A 26,880-nucleotide genomic window follows, 5' to 3' on the forward strand; every position below is an offset into this window, starting at 1 on the left:
GAGGGAATAACACAGATGAATATGCTCAAAATACATACATGCATGAAACTAATAAGGAATAAAACTTAAAATTATTTTTAAGAGATGAGAGCCTTCAGAAAATAATACTCAATAAAGGCACTTTATATAATTTTCTTTCTAAAAGAAAATCAACAGAAGCAAAGCAGACAGCAGTCACCAACCTCAAGTGATTTATGGGAAAATGTTTTCCTTGTATTGTCAACTTCACATTAGTCTTGTGCAATTTTAGAAACTCTCCCTTGATTAAGTATAAATTTAAAAAACAAATAAAACAAAAAAAGATAAGGGAAGTCAAGAGTTAAGTTACCTTGAGTAGTTAAGCTAATGCCAGGACTTACTACACTGCCTGTCATGCTGCTCTAACAAAGATCATCTGTAACCCAATGGCTTCCACCCCTACCCAATAAAAAGCTCCCAAGCAGAAAGCAATGCATTATTAAATTATATTTCATAACACAAACAATTTAGTCCAAGTGAGGTATTTACCTTCATAGGCTGAGCTAAAAACCCTGTAGGCTGACTTAAGTCGTTTGTCGGTAAGAAGCCAGGCACATTTCGTGCAAACTCTTCATAGACAGCTAGCTGCTTTGGGTCCACACCACCAACCTTAAAAAAAAAGAAAGCCTTTTTTTGGGTAGAATTCACTTCACAATCAAAAGAAACTTTATTATTATTATTATTATTATTATTATTATTATTATTATATTTTATTTTATTTTGAGGTAGAAGGGCTGAGATAGGATCTCTTTCTCTGTGGTACTAGAACTCACTATGTAGACCAGGGTGGCCTCCAACTCAGAGGTCCTTGGCCCTCTATCCCAATGAGACCTCCTGCCACAATGCATGGATGAAACTTATTTTTTTCAAGTGATAAGCTTGCACAGAATTTTGATAGAATAGTTAACACAACATATGCCAACATGCATGCCAACAACCACAGAAGAGGTTTTCTCATTTTCCTGTTAAGAGTCAGTGTCACTTATAGTCCCTATAGCACCACTGTCTGCAATCCTGGCTGGCACTTGGGAATAGAGACCAGATTCTGAGGCAGTCTCATCTATATGGAAGCCTTGTCTCAACAATTATCACTAGGAAATGCCTCAGATGAGACTGCCATGGAATTTTCCCTTGATACTGGTAAGTAGTATCAGATCTTCACCATCTTGTTGGGATCAATAAGGATCTATCAATAAAAAGATAATAAATACCAGAAAAAAAATGAAAAGTCAAATTCAAATTGGGAAAACAACTTAAAAAGTACATAAAACTGAGCTACTATAGGGACAATAATTTGCATACATGCTCCAGGAAATTTTAAAGTGAGATGCTACTAGAGCCGCTTTCTTCACAGCAGTATTAGATACACTCCCTCAGGCCTTAGGAAGAGTTCATGCAACAGTAACACAAAGAAAGCGATGGTGAAGCAAGGAGGCAAGAGCCCCAATTCTTACTTTCAGCCTGATCTGCTCTGGCATCCGTTCCGCTTGATACGTTAATACAACAGGATCACAGTATCGACGTCCTTCCTGCCTGGCATGTTTCCTCAGCTCAAATTCCTACAAATAAGAACAGTCACTGAGGTTCTTGTTATGAGACACTTCCTCAGATTCAAAAACCACAACGTTAAAGATACATGCTAAACACTTACAGTTGCCAATCTCTTGTCCATCTCAGGGCCTGCTTTCTCCACTGCAGTTTTCTGAATAAAACAACAAGCTAATTCACAATTGTCCTGAGCTAACTGAGCAGCAGCCTGGTCCATCATTTCCCTTTGTTGTGGGGATGCAGTCTATTGAGAACACAAGACAAAAGAAAAGAACAATTTTAAAATGTAGGAAATGCAGTTTGGTCAACAGGTCATTCCATTTTCTGGTACTACCTATACCAGCCGATACCTGCAAATATTCATAATTCGTTCACATGTAAGATGAAAATGTTTTTAAACATTTCACCAGGTTGTGGTGAACATACTGAGCAATATGTTAACTGTTAAGAAGCAAGAACCCCTAAATCTGAAACCGAAGACTTAAAAAATAAAAGTTACTTGAAGAGACAAAGTGAAATAACTATATATACAAAGTCACTATAAATTATTTTTATTATGAACTATTCCAGCTGCTGTGATCTAAACTCATCTGTATGTGAGACCCTGGCTCCAAGCTAAAACATCTTCGCTTCTCTAAGAAAATGCTGGGTACTGATGAGTGTCTGATAAACAGCACTAAGCACAAAACTACACACAATCAATATTCAGGAGCACAGGGCCAAACTCTTACAGAGCAGTAATGCAAAAACTAGTCTGCTTTACTTACACGGAGGGCTGAGGCAAAGCTGTTCTTTAGGTTGGTGGATATGCTCATCAGTAAAGGCTCCCTGCACGTGATCATAGCCATCCCAGCGGTCAAGTTCCGCATCATGTGATGAGCTGCTATTCTCATTCTCGATTCCTCAGAATCCAGGGCAAAGTCCTTTCTGACTATCTGCTCGCATGTAGTCATAGCAATCTTAATTGAGCGATCCACCACAGGATGGACTAGCTCCTGGACAGCTCGTTCAATTGCTTGCCGTACACACTGCTTCAGCTGTGGATGGGCTTGAAATAAAGGGATCTGGAAGGAGGGAAAGAGGCACAAATCATGTCTGACTCTGATATCCCTTCAATGCTACAGAAACCAGAGTTCATAGGAAACTAACAAAAGCCCAGGAAATAGAAGCTAGGAAAAAAGAACTCACTATAACCTGTGATTCGTCTTTATCTTTTTAATCCCCTTCAATTTTAACAGGCAAACTGCTCGTTAAGCACAGAGTGCTTGCTTATAGACATAGGACTTTCTAAGTTAAAGCTGTGGCTATATTAATCATTAGAAAAGCAGTAGTATCAGAAGATGGCTCGCTAGTGAAAAGCGCTTGCTGTTCTTGCAAAGTCTCTGGTGTATGGTTCCCAGCCCTCATATGGTGGCTCACAATGGTCCAAAACTCCATTTCCAGGAGATCTGGTGGTCATTCTGACCTTCTTAGGCACAAATGTGGCTTATACATGCATGCAGGCAAAACATTTATATAAATAAAATAAAAGTAAATGTAAAGACTGTGGATTAAAAATTGTATTTACAAACTGCAGTCTGCCAAAAGAAATGGCTTAATACAAGGCCAAAGTGGCATGATGATGAAGGCAAAAGGAAAATACCACAGTATACACTAAGAAGAATCTTTTAACCTATGTATGGATTATCTAAAATTGTGCTTTTTATTGCTGGCATCATTAAATCACTGTGGGGTAAAGATAAGAAGAACAAATAGGAATTCTAATCACTTAAAATTATTGCCTGTTTGTAATGTTTATATATATATTACAGATACTCTACTTCTTTAAAAAAGCCCCAGAGGAAAGCTGATAAACAAGAAAGTATCCAACAGCTCACTCTGCCACAAACTAGAATTCAAAGAATTCTGGGGCTGGAGAGACGGCCCAGTATTTAAGCATTTCCTGCTCTTGCAGAGGGATCAGGATTTGATTCCCAGAACCAATATGGTAGCTCACTCACAACCATCTGTAACTCCAATTTCAGATCTGATGTACTTTTCTGATCACCTTGGGTACCTAACAAACATGTAGTGTGCAGGCATGGATTCAGATAAAACACATAAGTCAATCTTAAAAGGAGAAGGATCAGTTTTTACTCACTGTAGGGTTTAGAGTGATGTGAGGTGCCAGGCCTGCCAGAGAGTAGACATTGATGTCGTGGTAGCTGTACTGTGGCTGTGGTGGGACTGTGGCTGTACACGTAGTGCTGGTCGACGGTGTTGTAGAAGTTGCTACATGGAAAGTAAAAGATAAGAGCACACTGACTGACTATACACAAAAATAAGCTGGATAATAAATGAATCTTATCTATTTAAACTGGGTTTCAACTATTGAGAAGGGGCAGCTGATGTCATATTTTCCCCATTCTGAAAAAGAAATTCTGCTATTATATGAAATATGAGCCAAGTATATGTCTGTCAGTAGCAGTGTCTATAGCACAGGACCATTTTCAGGATAATCCTGTATTAGGCAGGCCAAGATTTAAACACCTGGCAGTTATGGGTACATGTTCTCAACCTAGTCTTTTATCAGACTCACTAGAAATTTGTCAGATGACAAGAGAAGGGTGGGGAAAAAAGAGGTGTAGTATGCTGGCTGGCATATTCTACCAATTCCTCACTTTAATATAATTCTACCCAATTCCCAAAGCAAGCCCCTCCCCCGCCCCCTCCATCACCAGGGAGTGAGTGTACCTGTGTGTCTGCAGATGTGTCTACCTGACTATGTATGGACTTGTTTTTAAACAGGGTCCCAGGCTGGTTCAAACTCATGTAGCTTAGGTTGGCCTCAAATGCACAATCTTCCTGGCTTTAGTTTCTCAAGACTGGAGCCCTGTACCCCTAACCTAGTCCTGTTTGACTTGATACAGATAATATTTTCCTTGTAGGCATGACTGATCTGGCAAACCTTGAGTTTTAGGAAATAATGCATACTATTATGTCATTCAAGTACTTGTGATCCTTCAATGTTTTAAGAGATAAGCTAGCCAGGATATAAGAACAATTCATTTACTCTTATTTGCTTAAGATTATCTCAAAAGATAGTGAGACAATCTAATAAGCAGACTACCCTTAGATGTCACTCACACTTGATAAATTAGAAGGTACACAATGTGGGATAGTTACTTATGTGGAGTGGTACCATCTGAGAAGGTTCAGACGGACTTCTGCGCTTACTTGTTGTTGTGATGGCAGGAAGCTCTTCTGGCTGTTTGACATCTTTCTTTGGAGCAGAGAGCTGTTCATCTAAGTTCTTCAGGCGGTCTTTATCTTTCAACAGGTTTCCAGGTTTGAGCTCATTGATGTCTAATGCGAGGTTCTTACAGAGCACCTCAATCTCAAACTTCAAGTTTAACTGCACAATTCAAATATTTAATTAGATTAAGAGAAAATCTGAGCTTTAGCCTTAATATATCCTACCATCCAATCCAACATTGCAACGCCTACTGCCTAACCCCTGCACTGGTTTATCTTTACTGCAATGCTAAATCATCTTAAGGCACACAACTCTATGAGAGAAGCAATTATTTTACCTTTAAGTCGTGCTCCTGGTGCAGCTCAGCCAATACATTCATAATTGCCATTGTCCAGGGGTTTGGTGGCCTAAAAACCTAAAGAAGAGCTACGATATTAAGCCAGCTCTAAATCAAACTTTTATTTTGAATTTCAACATTTACACAAATAAACACAACCATGACAAAAGTCCCATTCTTAGATACAACACTTTCCAGAAAACACCAAAGCTGAAAGAAAGCTGATGCAGTCAGTCAGTCTCCTAACTTCACCTAACTTTACAAATGATCTAGGATCAACCAAGGAGGACTTACTAAACTAGCTCTATGTGCATAAGAATAAAGCTATGATCTCTTGGGAATTGTGGTAGCAATTTCACAAATTCACCATGAATGATTTACTCACCAGACTCCGAATGCTGGACTCTAGAACTTTGGCAACAAAGGGCACTACATAAAGCAACTCTTGTTGTCCTTTAACGTAAGCTTCTAACAGCAAAGATTTCACATCCAAATCCTAGAATTTTAAAACAAAAAGGTTTTGAGAAGCTGATGTTCTCTGTTGCAGAAGTGGGGGGGGGGGGAGTAAAATAAGAACCTAAGAATGGTATCTTACTAAAACCTCATCTTCCCAAAGACCATCAATACATTATTTGACCTTTGCATGACAAAAGCCACGCCCCACTGGCTCTTCTGTATACTAAAATAGCCTTATGGGACCACAGGATTAGAATTAAGAATTCAAACATGGCCGGGCAGTGGTGGCGCGCGCGCCTTTAATCCCAGCACTTGGGAGGCAGAGGCAGGCAGATTTCTGAGTTCGAGGCCAGCCTGGTCTACAGAGTAAGTTCCAGGACAGCCAGGATACACACAGAAACCCTATCTGGGGGGGGGGGGGAATCAAACACAGTCAAAGTCTCACAAAATCCAAGTGACAATGAAAACATTTCTTCCATCCAAGTTCGAAACATATCCATGTTAAAACTCACCGTGTGTAAGATGGGTTTATTTTTAGCTAATGTGATCATTCCTAACCAATGTCCCAAGTTCTTCAGCAAAGAACGATCTGAGAAATTGGCTGCAGCTTTATCAGAAGTCAGCAGCACCTGCAATAATACAGGATTTATGAACGTAAGTGAATAAACTTATAAAAGAAATTCTCAATTTCATATTTGAGAGTTTCACTGGCCTTTTAAAAAGTAATCAATTCTGAGCACATACCCAAAGCAGATCTATCTCAAGTACCATGTTGGTATTATCTTACTGTGTTCATTAGCAAACTGTTGGTATCACCGTTGAAAAATGTTTTCAGGAGCTCACTAAGTGGAATACTTATCTGCCATGTACAAGACCCTGAATTGGAATCCCAGCATGACAGAGAAAGTAAGCAAATGAATGGTTATTATTAAAATTTGCCTCGCCCAGCAGTGGTGCAAATTTAATCCCAGCCCTTGGAAGGCAGAGGCAGGAGGATTTCTGAGTTCGAGGACAGCCTGGTCTACAGAGTGAGTTCCAGGACAGCCAGGGCTACACAGAGAAACCCTGTCTCGAGGAACAACAACAACAAATGCCTCAGAGTACATGGGGAATTCCAAAGATTACAATAATCCTTGCTATAATAGATAATAAAGCTGAACAGTCATGTTCCTTAACTCCATAAAGCAACAGCAAAATGGCATGAGTGAGCTGTGCAACAAGGAGCCAGGAATTCTTTTTGCACTACAGCGTAACCAGGAATGGGGAAATTTCCCATCCATAGGCTTAAATATAGTGCTAGCTCCTAAGCCAGCCCCAAGTTACTCAGAATGAAGGATCCCATCTCCATATGGTTTGCACTGTTTCTTTACAATGTTTCATATTTAAAAGTGGTACCTTAGAAATAAAATAGTGGAGCTTTATGGAACAAGTGTTATACCTTATACTACATAGGCTACCAGAACAAAAGCTATTTCAAATAGGACTGAAACTGAGGTATCTTGACATTTAACCAGCAGATTGAGTTTTCTGTAAGACCACTTCTTAAAAACCAGGATAGATACCTGAGAACTTGCTGCACCTAATCTCCAAAGAGATAAGAAAGAAGTGGTCACAAACACACACGCACGCACACACACGCACGCACAGATATGACAAGTCAACAAGACAGCATGCCACAAAAATATTGAGTATTGTTCTAACAGAAAGTAAAATTCTGAAGGCATACATGAAAGGATGAAAACAAATTTTGAAGAGGAATTATACTTAAGCAATACATAGGGTTATGTCTAAATGATTAGATTCTTGGGCCAGTGAGATGATTCGGCAAGTAAAAGTGTCAGTGACCAAGCTGACACTCTGATCCTGAGTCTGAGACCTGCTTCCTGGAAGCTTTCCTCTGAGCACATACACACGTGTGAGTGTGCAGACACCTGCACAAATAGAGTTTTAAAATGTTTGTGGACCCCAGTAGTTAACATTCCAAACAAAATCTATGGCACTTTCCATGGATATCTAACATAGACAGCACAAAGAAAAACAAATCTTCCCAAGTTCCACCTGCTGATCAACTTTAAAGCAATTCCTGAAGGAAATATAAGAACTCTTCTTACTTTAATGTTTCTGTAGGTTTCATTCAGAACCATCTTGTTAAATTCGGGATTCTTCAATGTATCAAGAAAGTTTGAATACAGGCTATGAAAGTTTGGCTCAATACTGACTCTTTTCATAACTAGATACTGGGAAACCCAAGGCATAAATTCTTCCTTCACAGTTTCTTTAAGCTCTTCAACCTAGCCAATCAACATGACAAAGAAGTAGAGAGTTAGTATTAAAAAAACAAAAACAAAACAAAACAAAAAAAACAACAACAACAACAACAACAAAACCCACCACAGATAAAATGAAGTCCAGGTCTTCTGAATCATGACATACAGCATCTGGGTTCTTATAAAACTGTAACATGATATTAAACTAGCTTTGCCTTTCCCAAGACACTTTAACAACAAATACTCTTCAGATTTTAACAGACGGTAGATATGTACTTCTTCTAAAAGCAGGGTTTTCCTATGCAATTGCTCAGGCTGACCTCACTTAAACTCTTCATCTTTCCTTCAGCCTCTGAAGTGCTGGCAGTATAAGCTTACAACACAAGGCCCAGAAAAACCTACTTACCTCTTTTTTCTTTCTTTCCTTCCTTCTTTCCTTCCTTTCTTCCTTCCTTCCTTTTTTGGAGACAGGGTCTCTTTATGTAGCCTTGGGTGGTTTGAACTCACAATATAGACCAGATAGACCAGGCTACCCTCAAACTCACAGAAACCCGCCTGCCTCTATTTCACCATGTGTCACCATGCTTAGCCTAAAACCAACGGACATTTCAAAGTCCTATCTTAGGAGGCAAGTAACATTCCTTATGCTTTCCAAAGCTCTACCTCACGGTGCTCATGGAGTATAGTAAGTAATTAAGGCAGTTTCTGAGAGGACATAAAACACAACTTTCTATCAAAGTTAGGCATGGTGGTGCATGCTTTTAATCCCAGCACTTGGGAGGCAGACAGAATCTAGAGGCCATCCAGGTTAACAAAGTGAGTTCCAGGTTGGCCAAGGCTAATGAGACATTGTATCAAAGAAAGAAAGGAAGGAAAAAGTAACACTTCCCTTCTCAGGAGAAGGTGGCATTATTTCTAAAGGCTACAACTCACTACAGAACAATACAGCCACAAAGGATACTACTGTTTAATTCCTACAAAAATAATACCTTTTGAAGTCATGTGCCACACCCAGCTAAACTCATACCTTTTAAACCGAGTCTGTTGGCTTTTGTTTTTCACTACATGATAGAAAAAGCTGTCTCAAACTCCCTATGTTCACTTCAGCTTCCTCAGTAGCTTGGACCACAGACATACCACATCACCTGACTTACTGGTTTCAAAACAAAACAAAACCCATCCATCCATCAAAACAAAACAAAAAAAACCATCATCCATCAAAACTAACAAAAAAAAAAAATCCATCCATCAAGAAAAAAGGAGAGGGCATTTCATAAGCTATTACATCATGCTTACCTTCTGTGTCATATTTGACTGTGAGAGATTGTTGAAAATAAAAGCAATTTTCTCTTGAATATTTTCTGGGGGCTCCACAATCCTCTCAGTTTGATCTGTGGCCACAAGTAATGTATCGATATTTGTTGTGTTTATAGAAGGCTAGAAGTAATAATATGCACTGTTAAAGTAGCTGAGATGTTTCATTGGAAAATCCCAGAAAACCAAAGTGCCGGCAAGTGCTCAGAAGATAAAAACACTCATCTCCAAGCCCAACCTGAGTTCGATTCCTGGGACCGACATGCCAGAAGGAAAGAATGTAAGATCTTTGACCTCCACATACAAATCACAGCACACATATACATGAAACAGTAAGATATAAAGGTAATAAAACACTTTTAAAATATTTATAGAGATTCCATTAGCATGAAAAATAAACATGGTATGACTACACTGGTAAGATCATTAAACACATTACTGAATTATATTACATAGTGCTCTCTGGGAAATATAGAAAGAAATAGAACTTTATGCTTCCAGTAAAATAACATACAGATTCTCTACTACATATTTACACCAACAGATCCTAGGAAAGCAAAAAGACCTACTTACTGGCACATCTTTCTTAAAGCTGACTCCCGTTGGCTTGGTGACTGTAACCGTTTTAGCAACAGTGGTGGTTGTTGAGGTGGTTACCATTGTATTAACTTGACCTGCAAGAGGAGCTTTTGCTGGAACCTGGGCCTGAGCCTGGGCCTGAGCCAGTGCAATACTTCCGGGGGTAGTGATAGAGCCCTGCATTTTCACAGGAGGATCTCGAGACTGTTGTCCGTACTCGATGTACTATATGGGCACAGGAGGAAACATAGAGAAGCATCTTAACAGAAATCAAGAATTTTTGTCTTATGAAAGGATAAGAACAATTTCAGTTTTCTTTTAATCCTTGCCCAATATGTGCACCAATACTAAGAGGATATTGTGAAAACCAATAAAGATAAATTAGTATGTTAAAGTGCTTTTAAACTAGCTTGGCAAAACAATTTCAAAAAGCAGTCTCAGATATCTGTAAATAAAATTCCTTAAACCCGTTAAAAATTTCAAAATTTATGTCAAGCTACATTTGATGAAACTTCAGCATGAACCATACTACACTATGCTTTGTATCGTGGTGAGACTCTTACTGTGAAACAGAAGCACTATAACTCTAAGGCAGTTTAAGTAGAACCAACAACATTAATAATGGACATTTTCATTTCAGAGCTCAGTTAGAGGATTGGGCTCTCCTAATGTTATCTCAAATCATCCTTACCTGAAAAGTAAAAGCACGTTTAACTTCTTAGTAACTAAAATAGTGTCTGTCTGTCTGTCTTCCTTTTGGGAGGTGGGCTGGGGAGTGGAGCAAGCTCTCACTATGTAGCCCTAAACTGACCTGAACTCAAGAGACTTGCCTGCCTCTATACTCCCAGTGATGGGATTTAAGGTATGAAGCAACCATTTGCAGCCATTTTAAGACTACAGACTAGTTCAGTGTTTAGTTAACTCCAGGTGCAGGGGTGTACAGCTTTAACCCCTGCAGATAGTGGAAAAGGGTAATGGGGATCTCTGAGTGCAAGTAAAAACAGTGATACCTGTTGTTTCTTTAAAACAGCGGTTGTCTTATAGGGCATACATATATGGGAGAGACTGTCAGTCTTATTTGGTCCCTAGAGTCATAAACAGGAAGGTAGGACCTTTAAAAAAAGTTTGCAAGTTTTTAATTAAAATATAATTATCATCTTCCTATGTACTACCCTTGCAACCTCAAATTCACGGCCTCTAATACTACCCCCACCCCACATGCATAGTCTGCTCAGTCTATTCAGCATTGCTTTATGTTTCTAAGACTGATTACTTGGCACTGAATAACTAATTGATAAATTAGGGAGTGATCCCTTAGGGAGTGATCCCTCTCAACAAGTATTAATAATTGCCTGTAGGGGCGCTGGGCAGTGGTGGTGCACGCCTTTAATCCCAGCACTTGGGAGGCAGAGGCAGGCGGATTTCTGAGTTTGAGGCCAGCCTGGTCTACAGAGTGAGTTCCAGGACAGCCAAGGCTACACAGAGAAACCCTGTCTTGAAAACAAAAACAAACAAACAACAACAACAACAACAACAACAAAAATTCCCTTTCCTATACTGTAATCATTGTTGGCAGGCTAAGATTTTAAATATGATCATTTTATTCCTTACAATCTATCTACTGTATGTAAATTTTAACAATTAGAATTCTAAGAAATTAGACAAGTTTCATTTCAAGCTGAATATCCAAATACAAGCCAGAGCCATAATTAATGGCTATCATTTAAAAATTAACCACTAAAAAGGGTTCTCAAATTCTAATAGAACATAAAGATTAATATGCATTATTCCTTAGGTCTACTTTTGTAGAAACTGACTCCCGCCAGGTTCCTCCACAGAATGTTAAGCAGGTAACTTCAAAGATTTTTTTTTTTAAAGTAAGCAATTTGTAAACCAACTTTGGATTGTGTAATTTTGTTCTGGGAGTTGTTTGTTTTTCTTGAGGCAGAATCAGAGTATATAGCCTTGGCTAGACTGGAACTCTCTACATAGACTAGGCTGGCAATGATCTGAGATGCAGTTGCCAGGATTAATATAGTGGGTGCCAAATTAATATGGTGAACTCCATATTTTCTAGAATCAGGAAAGTTTTGCATATATACAAAAATTCACTGAGTGAAATATATTTACTGTTATCACCAGGCCACAAGAACTAGTAAAAGCCTTCTAATTCAATCAATCAAGAAGACCACAGCTCAAAACCATTACATCATGAATGACATCTTTATCTGGTTTATTATTAAGCCAAAAAATGAGCAAGGAACAATACATAGGCTGAGATCACTGAAGAATCTTAATCCTGGCATTGTGTCATACGCCTTTAATTCCAGCACTTTAGAAGCAGAGGCAGGAGAACTTCTGAATTTTGAGACAGCCAAGGATACCTATTGAATTCTTGGCAGCAAGAGGTACATAGTGAGACTATGTTTCAAACAAACAAACAAAAAACCCCAAAATGCAAGGGTTATGGAACCGTAAGGAGAACACTTGCCCAGGAAGTGCAAGGAGTTGTGATCCACAAAGTGTCCTCTGACCTCCATATAGGACATGAAATGCACGTCCTTACATACAATAATAATACAACAAACTTTAAAAAACCAAACACCTTAATCTTACTAGCATCTCTCACAAAATCTCCAAACAACTAACTCAAGGGAGATGTAGCCTCTGCCCACCTGACAGGCCACTACAGACCAGGCACTTACCTCCTGCAAATGATGTGGGAACTGCATAAAGTGACTGATAGAAGCCAGGTGCTGACAATACTGAGGATAGTCCTTCAACCTGCCAAAAAGTAAATTGTTTACTCATCATCTCATGTAAGTATAGGAAAAAGGTTTCTTGGTTTGTTTTTTCCCAGACATTATTATTGAAAATCACTTCTCCACTGTTATTTTGGAGAGAAAGTCAAATGGAAGACGACCAGCCAGGAACAGTGCACACACAACCCCAGAATTAACAACAGTGGCACAAGCTCAAGGCTAACATGACTATGTCTCAGGGGGAAAAAAATCAGTAACACAGGGATGACCACCAAAATGGGAGGAAAGGTTAAGAATACACATATGAAACTCACTCCACATAGAAAATAAACTATCACCCAAGTATGGTTGGTGACACAGGCCCGCAACCTCAGCACTTGTGCAGTGAAGGAGAATTGGGATTTCTAGGCCAGAGTGGGAGAGATCTAATCAAAATTTAAAAAGTAACTTAAAATTATATAATACAAAATAAACAAAGTCATTACCTCTGCTTTAAAAACAAACACACACACACACACACACACACACAGTTTACTTTGCCCAAACAATGGACTTAGTTGTACAGGTCAGTATATACTTAATATGAAAGTGTATACATTGTGTGTAATATACACTAGTTATTGCTCCACAAAAAGAAACTACCCAGAGCGAAGAAGGCTGAGAAGACACTGAGTCTCAGATGAGGGCTGGGGGAAGAAGAGACAAAGTGCCAGTCTAGCTACTCACCGATTCTTAAATCTATCTAGTGCAGCAATACCAAAATAATACATTTTGGATCCAAAAGGTTTCCTTAAGGCTTCAAGAACATATCGCAGGGCCAGACCCAATGCCATGTAAGTGACCAGTCCTTTTTCAATTATGCCACCAAACAAGCAGGCTGTTATATGTAATTCTTTATCAGGGTACTGGGGGAAAAACCGATATTCTTCAAATAAGTTCCTCAGCATACAGTTAAATACTTCTCGCTCCCTTTTTATAGTAGAGTCTTTAAATCTCTGTAGCATTTCTAGTACCTAGAAAAGCAAGATAAACACAACACATACAAAAAAGAAACTTTACCAAAAATCTTCTTTATACACTTTAATAGCAGGAGACTTGCTAAGAAAATCATTTACCAGTGCAAAAAAATAGAACTTAACACAAAGATTAAAATTTCAAAAGATTACAACATTTTAAGTGAATTTCTAAAAACCTTCTAAGTACCCTTATTTCAAGTTTATAAAATTAGGAATCCCAGACACTCACCTCATCAACAGACATGGTTGGATGTGGTGGGTGATTATATATTCGCTGGAAATAGCTGTTGGCTTCATCATCTATTTCTTTACTAAAGTGCTGATTTGCTTCTGGCCACACCTGAGACAAGTCGGCTGTTGGAGAGGAAAAGGCTATCAGTATACTCATTTGAGTCTTTCAATTCCCCCAGAAAGCTACAGAGACTAATATGGTTCTAACTTTAAGAGAAGAAAGAAGGGACAAATAAAAGAAACTGAACTTCAAGGATCAAATGATAGATTTTACGACCAGAGCTGTCCAACAGACAAGAAAAAAAAAGAGGTCTAAATGAATTGCTTTACTTAGCTCTTCTACAATATTTTGGAAATCCTACTACAGGAAAAGGCTCAATAGGCTACAATTCCTAACACATTTACCATTAACAAACCCACTCATGATTAGCAAGTCATCATTGCTTTATAATAAATATACAATATATAACATAAAACATGACACACACAAACACAAAGCATGCTACAAAACATTAACATTCAGACAAACCTTTCACACTAACACTTTTTTTTTTTTTTTTTTTTTTTTGGTTTTTCGAGACAGGGTTTCTCTGTATAGCCCTGGCTGTCCTGGAACTCAGAAATCTGCCTGCCTCTGCCTCCCAAGTGCTGGGATTAAAGGCGTGCGCCGCCACCACCCGGCACACTAACACTTTAAAGTCAGTGATTTATCATCATCATTAATGGGATGATCATTAGGAAGCAATTTCTCTGGCTGGCCTTGAACTTAAGATCTATCCGCCTTTGCTGGAATTAATGGCCTACACCACAAACACCTGTCCTGGTGCCCACCCTTTTGTGTGTATTGATTGGTGTTTTGTCTGCAAGTATATCTGTGTATATGCCTGGTGCCCTTGCAGACCAGAAGAGGGTGTCAGATCCCCAGAGTTCCAGACAGTTGAGATCTGCCATCTGGGTTCTGAAAAGTGATCCTAGGTCCTCTGCAGAGTACTTGATGCTCTTTACCACCTTTATTTAAGGGGGAGGGGGGAGGGAGAGGAACTAATGTGTATAAAAATAAGTTAAGCCCAGGATAGCTAGAACTCGACTGAAACAGAAATCTGAAGTCTTGGCTGCTCCTCTGCTCACCCTGCTCCTTCCCTCTCTCTGCCTCATGAGAAAGGCTTTCTCAATATAGCTCTGAATGGACTGGAATCCACGGCCTAGACCAAGCTGACCTACAACTCAGGAAATCCACCTTCCTCAAATGCTGTGATTAAAGGCATGTGACACCACATTTGGGGCTCCTGACTTCCTGAAAGCCATACTAAAAGATTTGTGTTTGACATGTACAATCTGTATGAAAAACTGGCACTTTCAAATTTTTTCCCCTTCCCTATAGCTACTCTTACTGTCAGGGTGACCCGGTTGAGGACACCTTTTACTATCATTTTGTTCTGGCAATCCAGAGTACAGGTGGAGTGAGTGATAGCTTTAGTTTTATTGATTCAAATGACATAGCTAATGCAATAATGACCCTATTATCAACATATAAGTCAATTTCATCTGCAGAATTCTAAGGACAACAGAAAACAAACAAATTTTTCCACGTGTCAGTCACACTTCACAATCACAGACAACACTACCACTTACAAGGTTTCATCTTACTCTGCTGGAATGTAGGCTGGTTGAGTCCAGAGGTGCCCAGTTTCCTCTGCACAAAAGGATCATTGTTCACTGCAGGAAGTCCAAGGGCCCCAGTTCCTATACCAGTCAGGCTTCCTGTGCCAAGACCACCTACTAGAGAGAACGAAGGCAGCCAGAAGTTTAGTCAGTGCTTCTTCATTTCAAAGAACAATTCAATTTATCATGTGCACATGATGCATGTCCGAGGGCGGGTTCACCACCACACACATGTGAGGGTGACGGTGAGAGGACAAACCATGGAACTGCTTTTCTCCTTCACCTTCACGTGGGCGCAGAGGAGCAAACTCCTACCTGCAGGCTCTCAGGTCCAAAGCGTTTTCCACTGAGCCATTTCACTGGCCCCATTTATAGTATTAAATTTGTAATTTTACAGTGCATACCCTCAAAGAATACACCAACATACTAAGGTTACAATGATTAAAATTAAAGAATTTCATGCAATCATTTTATAATTATCATGAGTCAGGATTTCTCTATTTAATTCTCTTAACTCTAACCCTAAAACTAACAAGCAAATACCACAATGAAAGCCACAAAGACTAATAGTTATATCTATGCTAAGAAGGTTTAAGAGCCCAGTGGTTTCAGTTTAAGTAAATTATTGGTCAGGTCTAGAACCATACAGCAGCAGTAACTAAGTCAGTTCATCACGATCCTTTACTCCTTGGCTTTTAGTGTGCTAACAACTTAGAGCCTGCACAAGAGAAGTGTGTATAAGGAGAAAAAATATATAACCTTTATCTCACTGTAAAATTACAAATCAACAAGACTGAGAAGAAATTCAAAGGGTTTTAAAGATATAACAGTATTTTCTATGTGGGTATCGTATAAGTTAGGCAAAACAAAAGCTTGAATTTGGTAAGCACAGTCTTTTCTGAAGCCTGAATTCACACAATTAGCATGTGGTGGCCCAGTATTAAAGCCTTAGCACCAAAAAAAAAAAAAAAAAAAAAGAAAAGAAAAGAAAAGAAAATGCAACAACTCACTATACGGCAAACATGCTAAGCATTTTATCATTTGGTGAAAATGAATCCTTGTACTAACTCGGCTAATGTTATTACCATAAAATCCTAATCATTTATTTCCATTAAAAGAAACAAAATTGCCGGGCGGTGGTGGCGCACGCCTTTAATCCCAGCACTTGGGAGGCAGAGGCAGGTGGATCTCTGAGTTCGAGGCCAGCATGGTCTACAGAGTGAGTTCCAGGACAGCCAGGGCCACACAGAGAAACGCCGTCTTGAAAAACCAAAAAGAAAGAAAGGAAGAAAGGAAGGAAGGAAACAAAATCAAACAGTATGTTTTCTTTTTCCCCAACCTGGGAGAGATAGATAGATAGATAGATAGATAGATAGATAGATAGATAGATTTATTTCACATATTGCCTAATTTCCTTTATTACTAGTGTATCCTTTAGCACACACTAACTATGCACAATAAAATTTACGACCAACTGCAACCTTACCCAGCTCCTCCCCTCACCTGGAAGCTGTGATGACAGTCCTCCAATACCACTGAAGGCCGTTGTTTGATTTGGGGTTGACAGTGGTGGAAACGCTTTTGCTGGTGACTGAGGGGTACTGAACGCAGAACCCAAATTTGGAGGAAAACCCTGCATGCTCTGGGTGTGAGGGGCAGCTGAACCACCTATACTAAGAGATGCCATTCCAGCAAGAGGGTCAATCTAAAGAAAAACAAACACGTATTACACATGTTTTGAGGAAAAACCAATATGACATAAGTATACTAAGTCATAGTAATAGCTCTTTATACTTTTAAACATTTTAACACCCATACAATTGTAACAATTATATAACAGTATCAAGTCTGCTAGTCATTTTTCATACAAGATAAAGAAGAGGTTTAATTAAGCCCTGCCGTTAAGTACCAGAGCCAGAGGAGACTACAAAACTGACAAGATTAACTGCCTTCCCTGTTGTTTGACCACCAAACTTTTAGTAGTAACATGGGGCAAATGTTACATTATTATAAATCAAAATTAAATCCAGCCTCTTGTTTTACTTACAACACATTAAAAAAATTTTCATTTAAAACACATCAAATTTTATAATTTTCAGGGTTCAAAAAGAAACAACAAAAACAAAATGCTATTTGCAGAGATTTTTTAATTCTAATATCTGTACTCCAAGCATTGTAGTTGTGACACTAATTCACCTTTATGAGTATGGGAAATGGCAGGCAAATGTCTTATATGGTGGACACTGAAGAGTCTCTAAGTGCTTTTCCTTTCTTAAATCCCAATTTGCCATTCAGTGCATCTGAAACCAAAGTGGAATATGTTGCTCCCAAAGAGAATGGGGTGGGCGATGTCAGGGAGTAACTTAAATGTACCTTGTGTTTAAAAGAGCAGTTCAGTTGAGAGCTGAAGAGCCCAGTTATAACAAGTCGTTATGTTCTAGTACTGTTGCTTGGCCCGTGAAGCTACAAACAAGACACATTAGATTCAAAGGCAGTGCTTATTCTCTCAAGAGTGTAACTCTAATTTTAAAAAGAAACCTTCTGCATTAACCTAAATAAATGGCTTTTATCTTTCCTCTCAGTCATGTTCTTTTTTGTAATTAAAGTCTATTCTCAGTTATACTGCCTATGGAAGGATCTCCTTTAAAATGTTACACATGCAGGTATCTGAAGTGAAATAAACACAAGCTGTTACTAAAAATACAGGTGTTTGGTTTATTATTCTGGATCTATGAACAAAAATGAGAAGAAACTGTTACCTGAACAGGAGAAATGGCATCTAAGCTGCTAGCACTAGGAGGGCGACCTTTTGGCATAACTCCAGGAGGTGGCTGTCTGGCCTTATTCATTACATTACTGCAATTGGCTACCATGGTGAGGATGGTCTCTGATAACTCCTGAGAAACACTCCTACAAGGAGAAGAAAAATGAGACATATGCTTACTATATCTCATATGTATGCATTCCCAGAATGCCCAAAGATACAAATCTGATCATCAAATGATATGTTCTGGGGCACATACCTACAGTTGTAAATCATCCCCTTGCATCTGCATGTTCTGAACATATGAATTTTCCGAATACTAGGTTATCTTCAAAAGTTTTGTACTGCAACAATTGTACTGTATCAAAGGCATTAGAGCTACTGATGAAGATTTAGTGGCCTAAATCTCTAGCAGTAAGAGTCTCAAGCCAATAATCTGCTTAAATCCAGGTGTTTAAGACTAGCCCAGCTAACATAGCAAGAGACCTTGTAATAAATAAACATTAATACACACAAATCTTAGGAAAGCACTTATCAGTTCTGTGATGTCAACAATACAACTAGATAAATATAGCAAACACTACAAAATAGGAATAAACATTAAAATCCCTCAAATACTAGCAAATATAATTCTCTAGCATACTGAAAAAATATACACACACACACTACCATGTTAGTTTAATAGTAAGATACAAGAGCTCACCTCCACAAGCTTACTAACATAAGAGATCACATACTACAAGAATAAAAACAAAAATCATTTGACAGTGTTATCAAACAGCACAAAAATCTTTGACAAAACGCTTTCATAATAACCACACAATCAAACCAGGTCAGTAATCCTCAGACTCAGGAGGTTAAGGCAAGAGGATTGCTTTAGTAGTTAGAAGTCAGTCAGTACAATATAGTTGAGACTTCACACAAATGCCAAAAGAAAAATAAGACAGACAGACAGACACACACCACACCACACCCCACACCACACACACACACACACACACACACACACACACACACACACACACACACACACACACACACACACACACTGGCAAAAGCCTAGAATGCACCCTGAACGAGACCTCTGAAAGCCCACGGGTATCAATATTATAAAGGACTTAACACTTTGTACAAAATCAGGAACAGAACAAGAATGCTTCATTTCTAGCATTTAAGAAAAAGAGTGAGAAGGGGCTGGAGGTGGCTCACTGGTTAAAAGCACTGACTGCTCTTCCAGAGGTTCTAAGGAACCACATGGTGGCTCACAACTATCTGTAGATGGGACCTTAAGCCTTCTTCTGGTGTGTCTGAAGACAGCTACAGTATATTCATACGCATAAAAGAAATCGACGGGAGGGGGGAAATGAGAAACACTTAGATTATAAAATCAGAAAGTCAATTAGAAGCTGGTGGCCCAGGCCTTTAATCCCAGTGCTTGGGAGGCAGAGACAGGTGGATTTCTGAGTTTGAAGCCTGCCTACTGAATAGTTAGTTTCAGGAAAGCCCTCACTATATACAGAGAAACCCTGCCTTAAAAAAAAAAAAAAAAGGGGGGGGGGGGCGCATATGTCAGAAAGCAATCTACATTTACAGATAACATGATCTTGTATAAAATATTCAGCATAATTTTTTAACAAAATGTTTCAAACAACAAAAACGTATAAATCTTATACATCAAAAATATCAAAGAACTAAAACACAAAGATATCCCAGATTCATGGACTGGAAGGACTATAATTTACCTCTTAACCTATTTTCTACAAACTTTTATCTCATACATCACTCCTAGTCAAATCTCAATCATTTGTTTTAAAATACTTTTTCAAGGCCTTATTATGAGCTAAAAATGAAAAACATCAACTGTGACTCCCAGAGCAGCTTTGCAATTCATCAGAGATGTACCAACTGACCTTGAAAGTCACATAAACATTCAAGGAACTCCAAAAAGAAAGTTAGAAGGCACCTAATTAGCCACAATCTCAGTATTTACTAAAAGGGTGATTTAATTAAAGACAGTATGGTATAGCAATAAGGTATTTCACGGAAGAACTAAGAATCTATAAATAAACCCATACAACATGGCAAGAAGTCAAAGAAAGCCAACATGTTCATGCAAGCATGGTGCTACAACATGCTATTAACATTATTGTAGTATCCTAGAATTAAAAACCAACAGATTTTCTTTTCTTTTGAGGTTAGGTCTCACTATTCTCCCTGGATGGCCAGGACTCAGAGACTCGCCTGACCAGTGTCGTTTTCTTTTAAACCTTTCAGTTTGGAGATTCAGTTTCTCCAAATCAATGATTAGACATAATTTTTGATTGACTGTCTTGATAAATTGTCTTTCCACATAGTCCTGGCAGGTCTTGAATTCAATTAAGACTAAACTGGCCTCAAAATTTATAATGATCCACCAGTCTCTACATCCCGAGTGTCTTGATGATAGGTATGAAGCACGCCGAGCCTGGCCCAATACAGTCATTTCCAAGTATTCCCAAGCATATTCTCCTTACCCCGCACAAGCCTGTAGACAAGCCAACATTGTTGCTAGAGTTTCAGCAGGAAGTTGAGCACTTTTGGGCTGATCTTTCTCTGGGGCAAGTCCACCCAAAATAGAAGGGCATCTTCTCTTTAAAAAAGTCATGCATGCTTGTATAAAAGGCTCCTAAAAAAGAAAAGGAAGAAAATGCTTCAGTGTATTTTACATTTATCTTAAAGACTTTCAACTTGAACTAAACACAATTAACTACTATCTACAATGAACAATATTTTAAATATCTTAATAGGGGTACTTCTTTGGATGGGGATATAAAGCAGAGGTGCACACTGCTTACCCCATGCTCTCTTATCTTGTCTGTTAGCCACTTGTCAAGTTTGAGGTATTCTCGACGAGACGCGAGTGCAGCAAGGTCAATAACAAAGGCAAATGGAGTGCCGTTCAGCAGCATCGACAAGGCCTAAAGTGAAACATGTACAAAGTCAAGTAAAAGCCATTTCTTTATACTACTTTCTACTTCCTGTTTTAACAACATTGTCTGTTAAATAAAACGTCTATTATTTGCTTGGTCACAGTTTTTTAAAGGAGCACTCTATTTAGAATTAAAGCCCTATTTCAAAGGTCAACTCATGACTACCTTCGTAAGTTAACTACTTGGCTCTTTTTCAATGACCAATATAAAAGAGCAAAGCAAGGTGCAATGACCCTTCCACAATTTTAGCATCTGCATGCAAGCTCCTTATACCTAGACACAATCATATCACTTATATTAACAGTGATAAACAGTATCTTAGATAACTAGCAGAATATTTTAACAAGTTTGCAACAGGGTTGATATTAATCTACTTTCTACAAAACTGTATCTTACAGATTACTCATGACCAAAGCCCAATCCTCACTTGCTTAAAAAAAAAATTTGCAAGGCTAGTTATACAGCTTGGTCATAGAGTGTTTACCTACCATGTCTAAGTCCCTGATGTTCAACTCTGAATACCACCAAAACAAACAAACAAACTAACCTTTAAGACAGATTTGCCTAACTGAAATTATTGTCCTTGTTATCTTTCAATGTTTAAGCTTCTAAATCTTAATTCCTAACACATTTTAGTAAAGTGCAGTTGTTCCTCTGAAGTCACCTTCAAGTCCTGGGCCACGTCAAGTATTCGAGACAATTTGGCCTGATCATACTGCTCCCCTCTCATGTACCATTCTGCCATTGCATGCATTATAAGTTGGCGAATTGATGGAGACTGTCCCTAAGAAAAGAGGAGGGAAGGTTAAACAGGAACCATGCTAACCATTTGGTAGATATTATTACAAATGCCCAGATAATTTTCCATGTTCTACTCATGAAAGAAGAATATATCAATACAAAGACTGAAGCTCAGGCTCCAGCATCAAGTAATTATGGTAACATTCTTGACATCTCCCCAAATGTAGTCAACAACTCAAAAACCTATGTTTACTATGAGCATATAAGTCTGCTTATTCATTTTAAACACAAAAGTAAGATGTAAGAAGCCAAGTGCACTGCTGTATGCCTGTCATTTCAGCATGCAGCATGTGAGCTCATGACTACTCTGAGCTTAGTGCTTCTATTTTATGTACCGAAAAAACCCTACATGAAAAGACTTAAAAACCAAACAAAAGAGAAAACAAATTTTAAGGTAGGTGAACTTGGCATAGTAGTGCATTCCTATAATCCTGGCACTCAAAAAAAGAGGCCCAGGCCAGGCAGTGATGATTTTTCCCCTTTGTAAAGTGTGGGGCATAAGGAGAGATTTACTTGGTAAATTTAGTTCATAAAATAAGGGATGTAGGGCTAGAGAAACCATTCAACAGGTAAAAGCGCTTGCTTTGAAAACATGAGGACCTAAGTCTGGATTCCAGTACCCAAATGACTAAACCCTGCAGTGTAAGAGTGGAAACAGGAAGCTCACTGGGACTGCTAGCTGCCAGTCTAGCTCTAGGTTAAAGGAAGAGAAAGACAGAGCAGGATAAGACAGCCTAACCCACCGAATGCATGTACACTATGCAATCATATACACACCAATCCTTAGAGACAATGTCTCAAAAAAAAAAAAAAAACAAAAAAAAACAAACCACTAATAATAAAAACCAATGTTTTTATTTATTTATCTATTATTTGTTGTTATTGATCTAATTAAAAAATGAAAAATGGCATTTAAAGCTATCTCTGTACTGGGGAATACAGCTGACCTGCTTAGAGTACTTCCTTAACACACTTTAAAATCTGTGGCACAAAATCGGGGGATCTGAAATTGAAAGTCATCATCTTTCTACTCAGTAATTTCCAGTCGAGTCTGGGATACACGTGACTCTTAACTCTAAAATAAAACAGAGACTCTCCTAATTTATTGCTGTAGTAACAACAGGACCTTGTGTTTTCATAGTAAATGGAAGCTTGTCATGGATGTCAAGGGGATATGTGTCATAACAAGTACCGAGTTTTAAGGATGCTGAATCTTAGTATCTACATCCTCAGTCCTTGGTACTTTTACAAAATGACAATAGGATCCTAATTTGATGATAGTTGATGATAATAAATTTGTCTATTGGAACACTGAGATTTCTCATTTTTAAATTAACCCTATGTGACTTTAGATGTTTTGTGCATCATGTGTTTGCCTGATATAACTGGAGGTCAGAAGAGGATGCTGGCTGCCACAGAACTTGTGTTATGGATGGTTGTTAGCTGCTGTGTGCAATCTGGGAACTGAAGCCATGTCCTCTGCACTCTTTAACTGCTGTGCCATCACTGGAACCTTGAAATTCTAAGAGTTTTTCAAGAATAACTGAAATGAACAACTGATTACTTATCTTACCTGCCCATGCCATGCATAGTGCAAAATAATGGCAGAGTTAGGATGGTTTCCAAGGAAAATTGGCATCAAAGTAGAAATGAGTTCGTGGCGTAGGGTGTGCCAGGAGGTGTTGATTTGAAGTAAGGCCAATACCAACATGTCAGGACAGTGTTTGATAGGAAAGCTGAAGAGTTGTTTCACTTGCTCATACTGCCCAACCTCTGCAAGCCTCAGCAGAGATTCAATCAAATCCAAGCTTTTCCTAACAAGCATGAAGAGAAATGCTTAATCAATGGCAATATTAACTGTATTTTTAAAAACGCAATGTTTTCGCTGAATGGTGGGCACTGAACCCATGTCCTTAAAAAGACAATGAGCTGTATCTCTAGCCTTCAAATTTACTCCAAACTAACTGACATCAGTTACAGAATTAAACTACATACACCACATTTCTACCATGCGTTGGTATTAGAGAATATTCTTAAGCACCTACTGTGGATTTTAAAAACTATATGCTTCAGGGGTTATGGGAAGGGAGGAAAACACTTGCCTAAAATGTGTAAAGTCCTTGGTTTCTGAATACATTGTTTGTTTTGGGAGAAGGCATGCTGCTATGCCTATAGCTTAATTTTAAAAGAAATCAAATTAACAACCAATAAGTGATTTGCATAATCATGGATGCTTACTAGCAAGATTTTTATGACTGGGATGAAAAAACAAATGACATTTCATAATAGTTAAAATACTTTAGTCCACGAGGAAAACAATAAGGCCTTAACATGGAACATTTTAGAAGACAAATGATGCATCAACGACAAAAAATTAACTTGAGAGAACTTATACAACTAAAGAATGTATTTGGCCTGTGTCTGCATTTCAATGCCTACAAAAATACCTTTTGAGCCAACTAGATTTAAATGTGAAAAATACCTAAATATCACACTTAAAAAAAAAAAAAAAAGAAAAAACCAACCCAAAATTTAACTAATGACAATTTAGAATTTTTATTCAATATCCTTTATAAAAAAAAAAACAAAAAACAAAAAAAAAAAAAAAAAAAAAAAAAAAAAAACTTTAAGTCACTTCATTAAAAACAAGACTTCCAAACTGGAGAGATGATTCAGAAGTTAAGAGCACTTAACCTCCTCTGGTTACTCTTCCAGAGATCCTGAGTTTAATTCCCAGTAACCGCATGGTGGCTCACAATCATCTATATTGAGATCTGGTGCCCTCTTCTGACATGTAGGCACATATGCAGGCAGAACACTTATATATAATCTTAAAAATCAATTAATTTCCTTTGACTATCTTAACAGTATTACTTGCTCAATATGAGCTTCTGTATTTCAAAAGTGCAGGAACGTTTACCATGTGGCAATTTCTCGATTGTCATCCTCTGGTGGTGCTTTCAAAATATCAGTGGCAACAGTGTGACAGGGGTAGTCAGCAAAGCAGAAGACCTCTGGGTTTATCAGGGAATGCTGGATAAAGGAGAGCTGGAAAAAGAAGTCAAAGTCCTTAAGTGCGGCAAAGAACTTGAGATGCTGAAAAAACAGCAACCACTTTCATGAAGCTAATCTTAGGGTTGTTGGATATTGGCCCTTCAAAAATGGGGTGGTAGGGAGCAGGGAATATCTGCCCTTTGAAAACCAGGAAATTCAGAAAGATGAAAAATGACAATAAGATAGTCTTGGAAGATAAACATTATCAAATTAGAACAGTTTCTAACTGCTAAACCTTAAAAAACTCTGATCAGTTCTAAAACTGTGAAAATACAAACATAAACCAGATGGCATGCGACACTTCCTTGACCTATGCAAAATAAGTTAAATACAGTATTTCAATCAATGGGTAAATTGCCCTAAGAATTATTATTAACTCATTCTATATCTAAGCATCAGTCTTACCTGGCCTTCTGCATGTTTCCAAGGTCTATATATAAAATCTACTGGAAACACTTCCATGCCCAGACCCCTCTGAATGCCATAAACCACATTGTGAAGTCCTTTGCTGTCACGAATTTGAAATCCAGGATGGTCCAGTTCATAAGTTACTTCCTTGAAATTCAAACTCGGGTTCTAAGAGGACAAACATAAAGAAGCAACGTCAAAATACCTAAGCCACATCATATACTATCTCAAAAACAAAGCAAGAAAGAAATAAAAATAAAAAAATTAAAAAAAAAAAAAAACAATAGACCATAAGGGACTACGGCAGCAGTTCTCAACCTGTGGGTGGCTACCCTTTCTGGATGGAAAAACCCTTTCACAGGGTTTGCCTAAGACCACTGGAAAACAGAAATATTTACATTACAATTTGTAACAGTAGCAAAACTACAGAAATAGCAACAAAAACAATTGTATAGGATTGGGGGGCCCACCACACAATGAGGAACTGTGTTGAAGGGCCAATGCATTAAGGAGGTTGAGAACAACTAGACTAAAGGGGTATCTCAGCTGAAAAACAAGTCCTTGAGTTCATACCCCTAGACCCCAAGTTTAAAAAAGCAAAGCTGGGCATGACTGTGTATACCTTTAATCCCAGCACTTTGGAGGCAAAAGCATGTGAACCCTCTCGCAAACCAAAGCATCACATGTCTATAATCTCAGTGCTGAAGGAACAGTGCCTAAGGCTCACTGACCAGGGACCATTCATCAACTCTAGGCAGAACAAAAAATCTTGTCTCAAAAAAAATAGGATGAAAGGCTAGGGAAATGGCTCAAGAGGTTAAGGTGCCCCCAGACAGAACCCATGATGTTACAATGTAATTGTTCCTGTAATCCCAGTGCTCCTTCAGCAAAACTGAAAACATAGCTCTCAGAGAATCCCTCAGATACATAGATTTCTGGAAACATAGACTTTTTAGAAAAGTCTGAGCTACCCAGACTGGAGAAGGCAGAAGCAAACAAGAAAAATGTGATACCCAATCTCAGACAAGGTTTCTACAATGACAAGCAACGAATACATAAGGTTGTCTTCTGACTGTCATGTGCAAGTCTGCATGCATGCGCACACACACACACACACACACACACACACACACACACACACACATCTACCCTGACTACCGAACAGACACACATGCCCAAGGCATTGGCTTTTGATCCCTCATGGTTTAGAAAATAAGTAACTAGAGTAAAACCTACTAATTCTGTTAATAGTGACGTTATGAAAGGAAACCATGGTTCTCTGTAACTATGTTATTATTTCATAATAAATTGTAAACATGAAAAACTAAAAATGAGAAATAGGCCAGATACCTTGATAGCTGGAATAAGAATAACACATAAGCGGTCTTAGATTCAATTTCTACTAACCCACCAAGTCTATTCGATATTGCTAGGCTTGGTGGTGCATGTCTGTTGTCCA

The 26,880-nt window shown here is 38.4% G+C and overlaps 1 protein-coding gene and 2 non-coding genes across 10 annotated transcripts in view; all 3 read right to left on the reverse strand.

Annotated features, from left to right (window-relative positions):
• Positions 1–26,880, reverse strand: part of Cnot1 (CCR4-NOT transcription complex subunit 1) — an 89,117-nt gene that overhangs the window by 19,069 nt on the left and 43,168 nt on the right. For 3 of the 8 annotated variants that reach the window (XM_034522454.1, XM_034522449.2, XM_076915695.1), the window contains 24 exons: positions 25,419–25,589; positions 24,880–25,007; positions 23,533–23,773; positions 21,823–21,942; positions 21,024–21,146; positions 20,703–20,854; positions 18,185–18,335; positions 16,929–17,130; positions 15,396–15,542; positions 13,762–13,886; positions 13,243–13,529; positions 12,460–12,538; positions 9,749–9,979; positions 9,158–9,298; positions 7,706–7,885; positions 6,107–6,223; positions 5,524–5,634; positions 5,139–5,216; positions 4,783–4,960; positions 3,707–3,837; positions 2,334–2,630; positions 1,670–1,810; positions 1,473–1,577; positions 508–627 (listed from right to left, as the gene is read on the reverse strand). In XM_034522454.1, coding sequence (XP_034378345.1) covers positions 508–627; positions 1,473–1,577; positions 1,670–1,810; positions 2,334–2,630; positions 3,707–3,837; positions 4,783–4,960; positions 5,139–5,216; positions 5,524–5,634; positions 6,107–6,223; positions 7,706–7,885; positions 9,158–9,298; positions 9,749–9,979; positions 12,460–12,538; positions 13,243–13,529; positions 13,762–13,886; positions 15,396–15,542; positions 16,929–17,130; positions 18,185–18,335; positions 20,703–20,854; positions 21,024–21,146; positions 21,823–21,942; positions 23,533–23,773; positions 24,880–25,007; positions 25,419–25,589 — 3,756 coding nt within the window. The remainder of the gene's footprint in view (positions 1–507; positions 628–1,472; positions 1,578–1,669; positions 1,811–2,333; positions 2,631–3,706; positions 3,838–4,782; positions 4,961–5,138; positions 5,217–5,523; positions 5,635–6,106; positions 6,224–7,705; positions 7,886–9,157; positions 9,299–9,748; positions 9,980–12,459; positions 12,539–13,242; positions 13,530–13,761; positions 13,887–15,395; positions 15,543–16,928; positions 17,131–18,184; positions 18,336–20,702; positions 20,855–21,023; positions 21,147–21,822; positions 21,943–23,532; positions 23,774–24,879; positions 25,008–25,418; positions 25,590–26,880) is intronic. The other 5 variants (XM_034522455.2, XM_034522451.2, XM_034522456.2 and 2 more) reach the window with 3 other exon arrangements.
• On the reverse strand, positions 6,757–6,892 carry LOC117723558 (small nucleolar RNA SNORA46). Its single transcript, XR_004608668.1, has one exon. It is a non-coding gene; the product is annotated as a small nucleolar RNA SNORA46 (small nucleolar RNA).
• LOC117723559 (small nucleolar RNA SNORA50) lies at positions 17,791–17,925 on the reverse strand. Its single transcript, XR_004608669.1, has one exon. It is a non-coding gene; the product is annotated as a small nucleolar RNA SNORA50 (small nucleolar RNA).

Source organism: Arvicanthis niloticus, chromosome 18, assembly GCF_011762505.2.
Source record: "Arvicanthis niloticus isolate mArvNil1 chromosome 18, mArvNil1.pat.X, whole genome shotgun sequence".
NCBI classification, from domain to species: Eukaryota; Metazoa; Chordata; class Mammalia; order Rodentia; family Muridae; genus Arvicanthis; species Arvicanthis niloticus.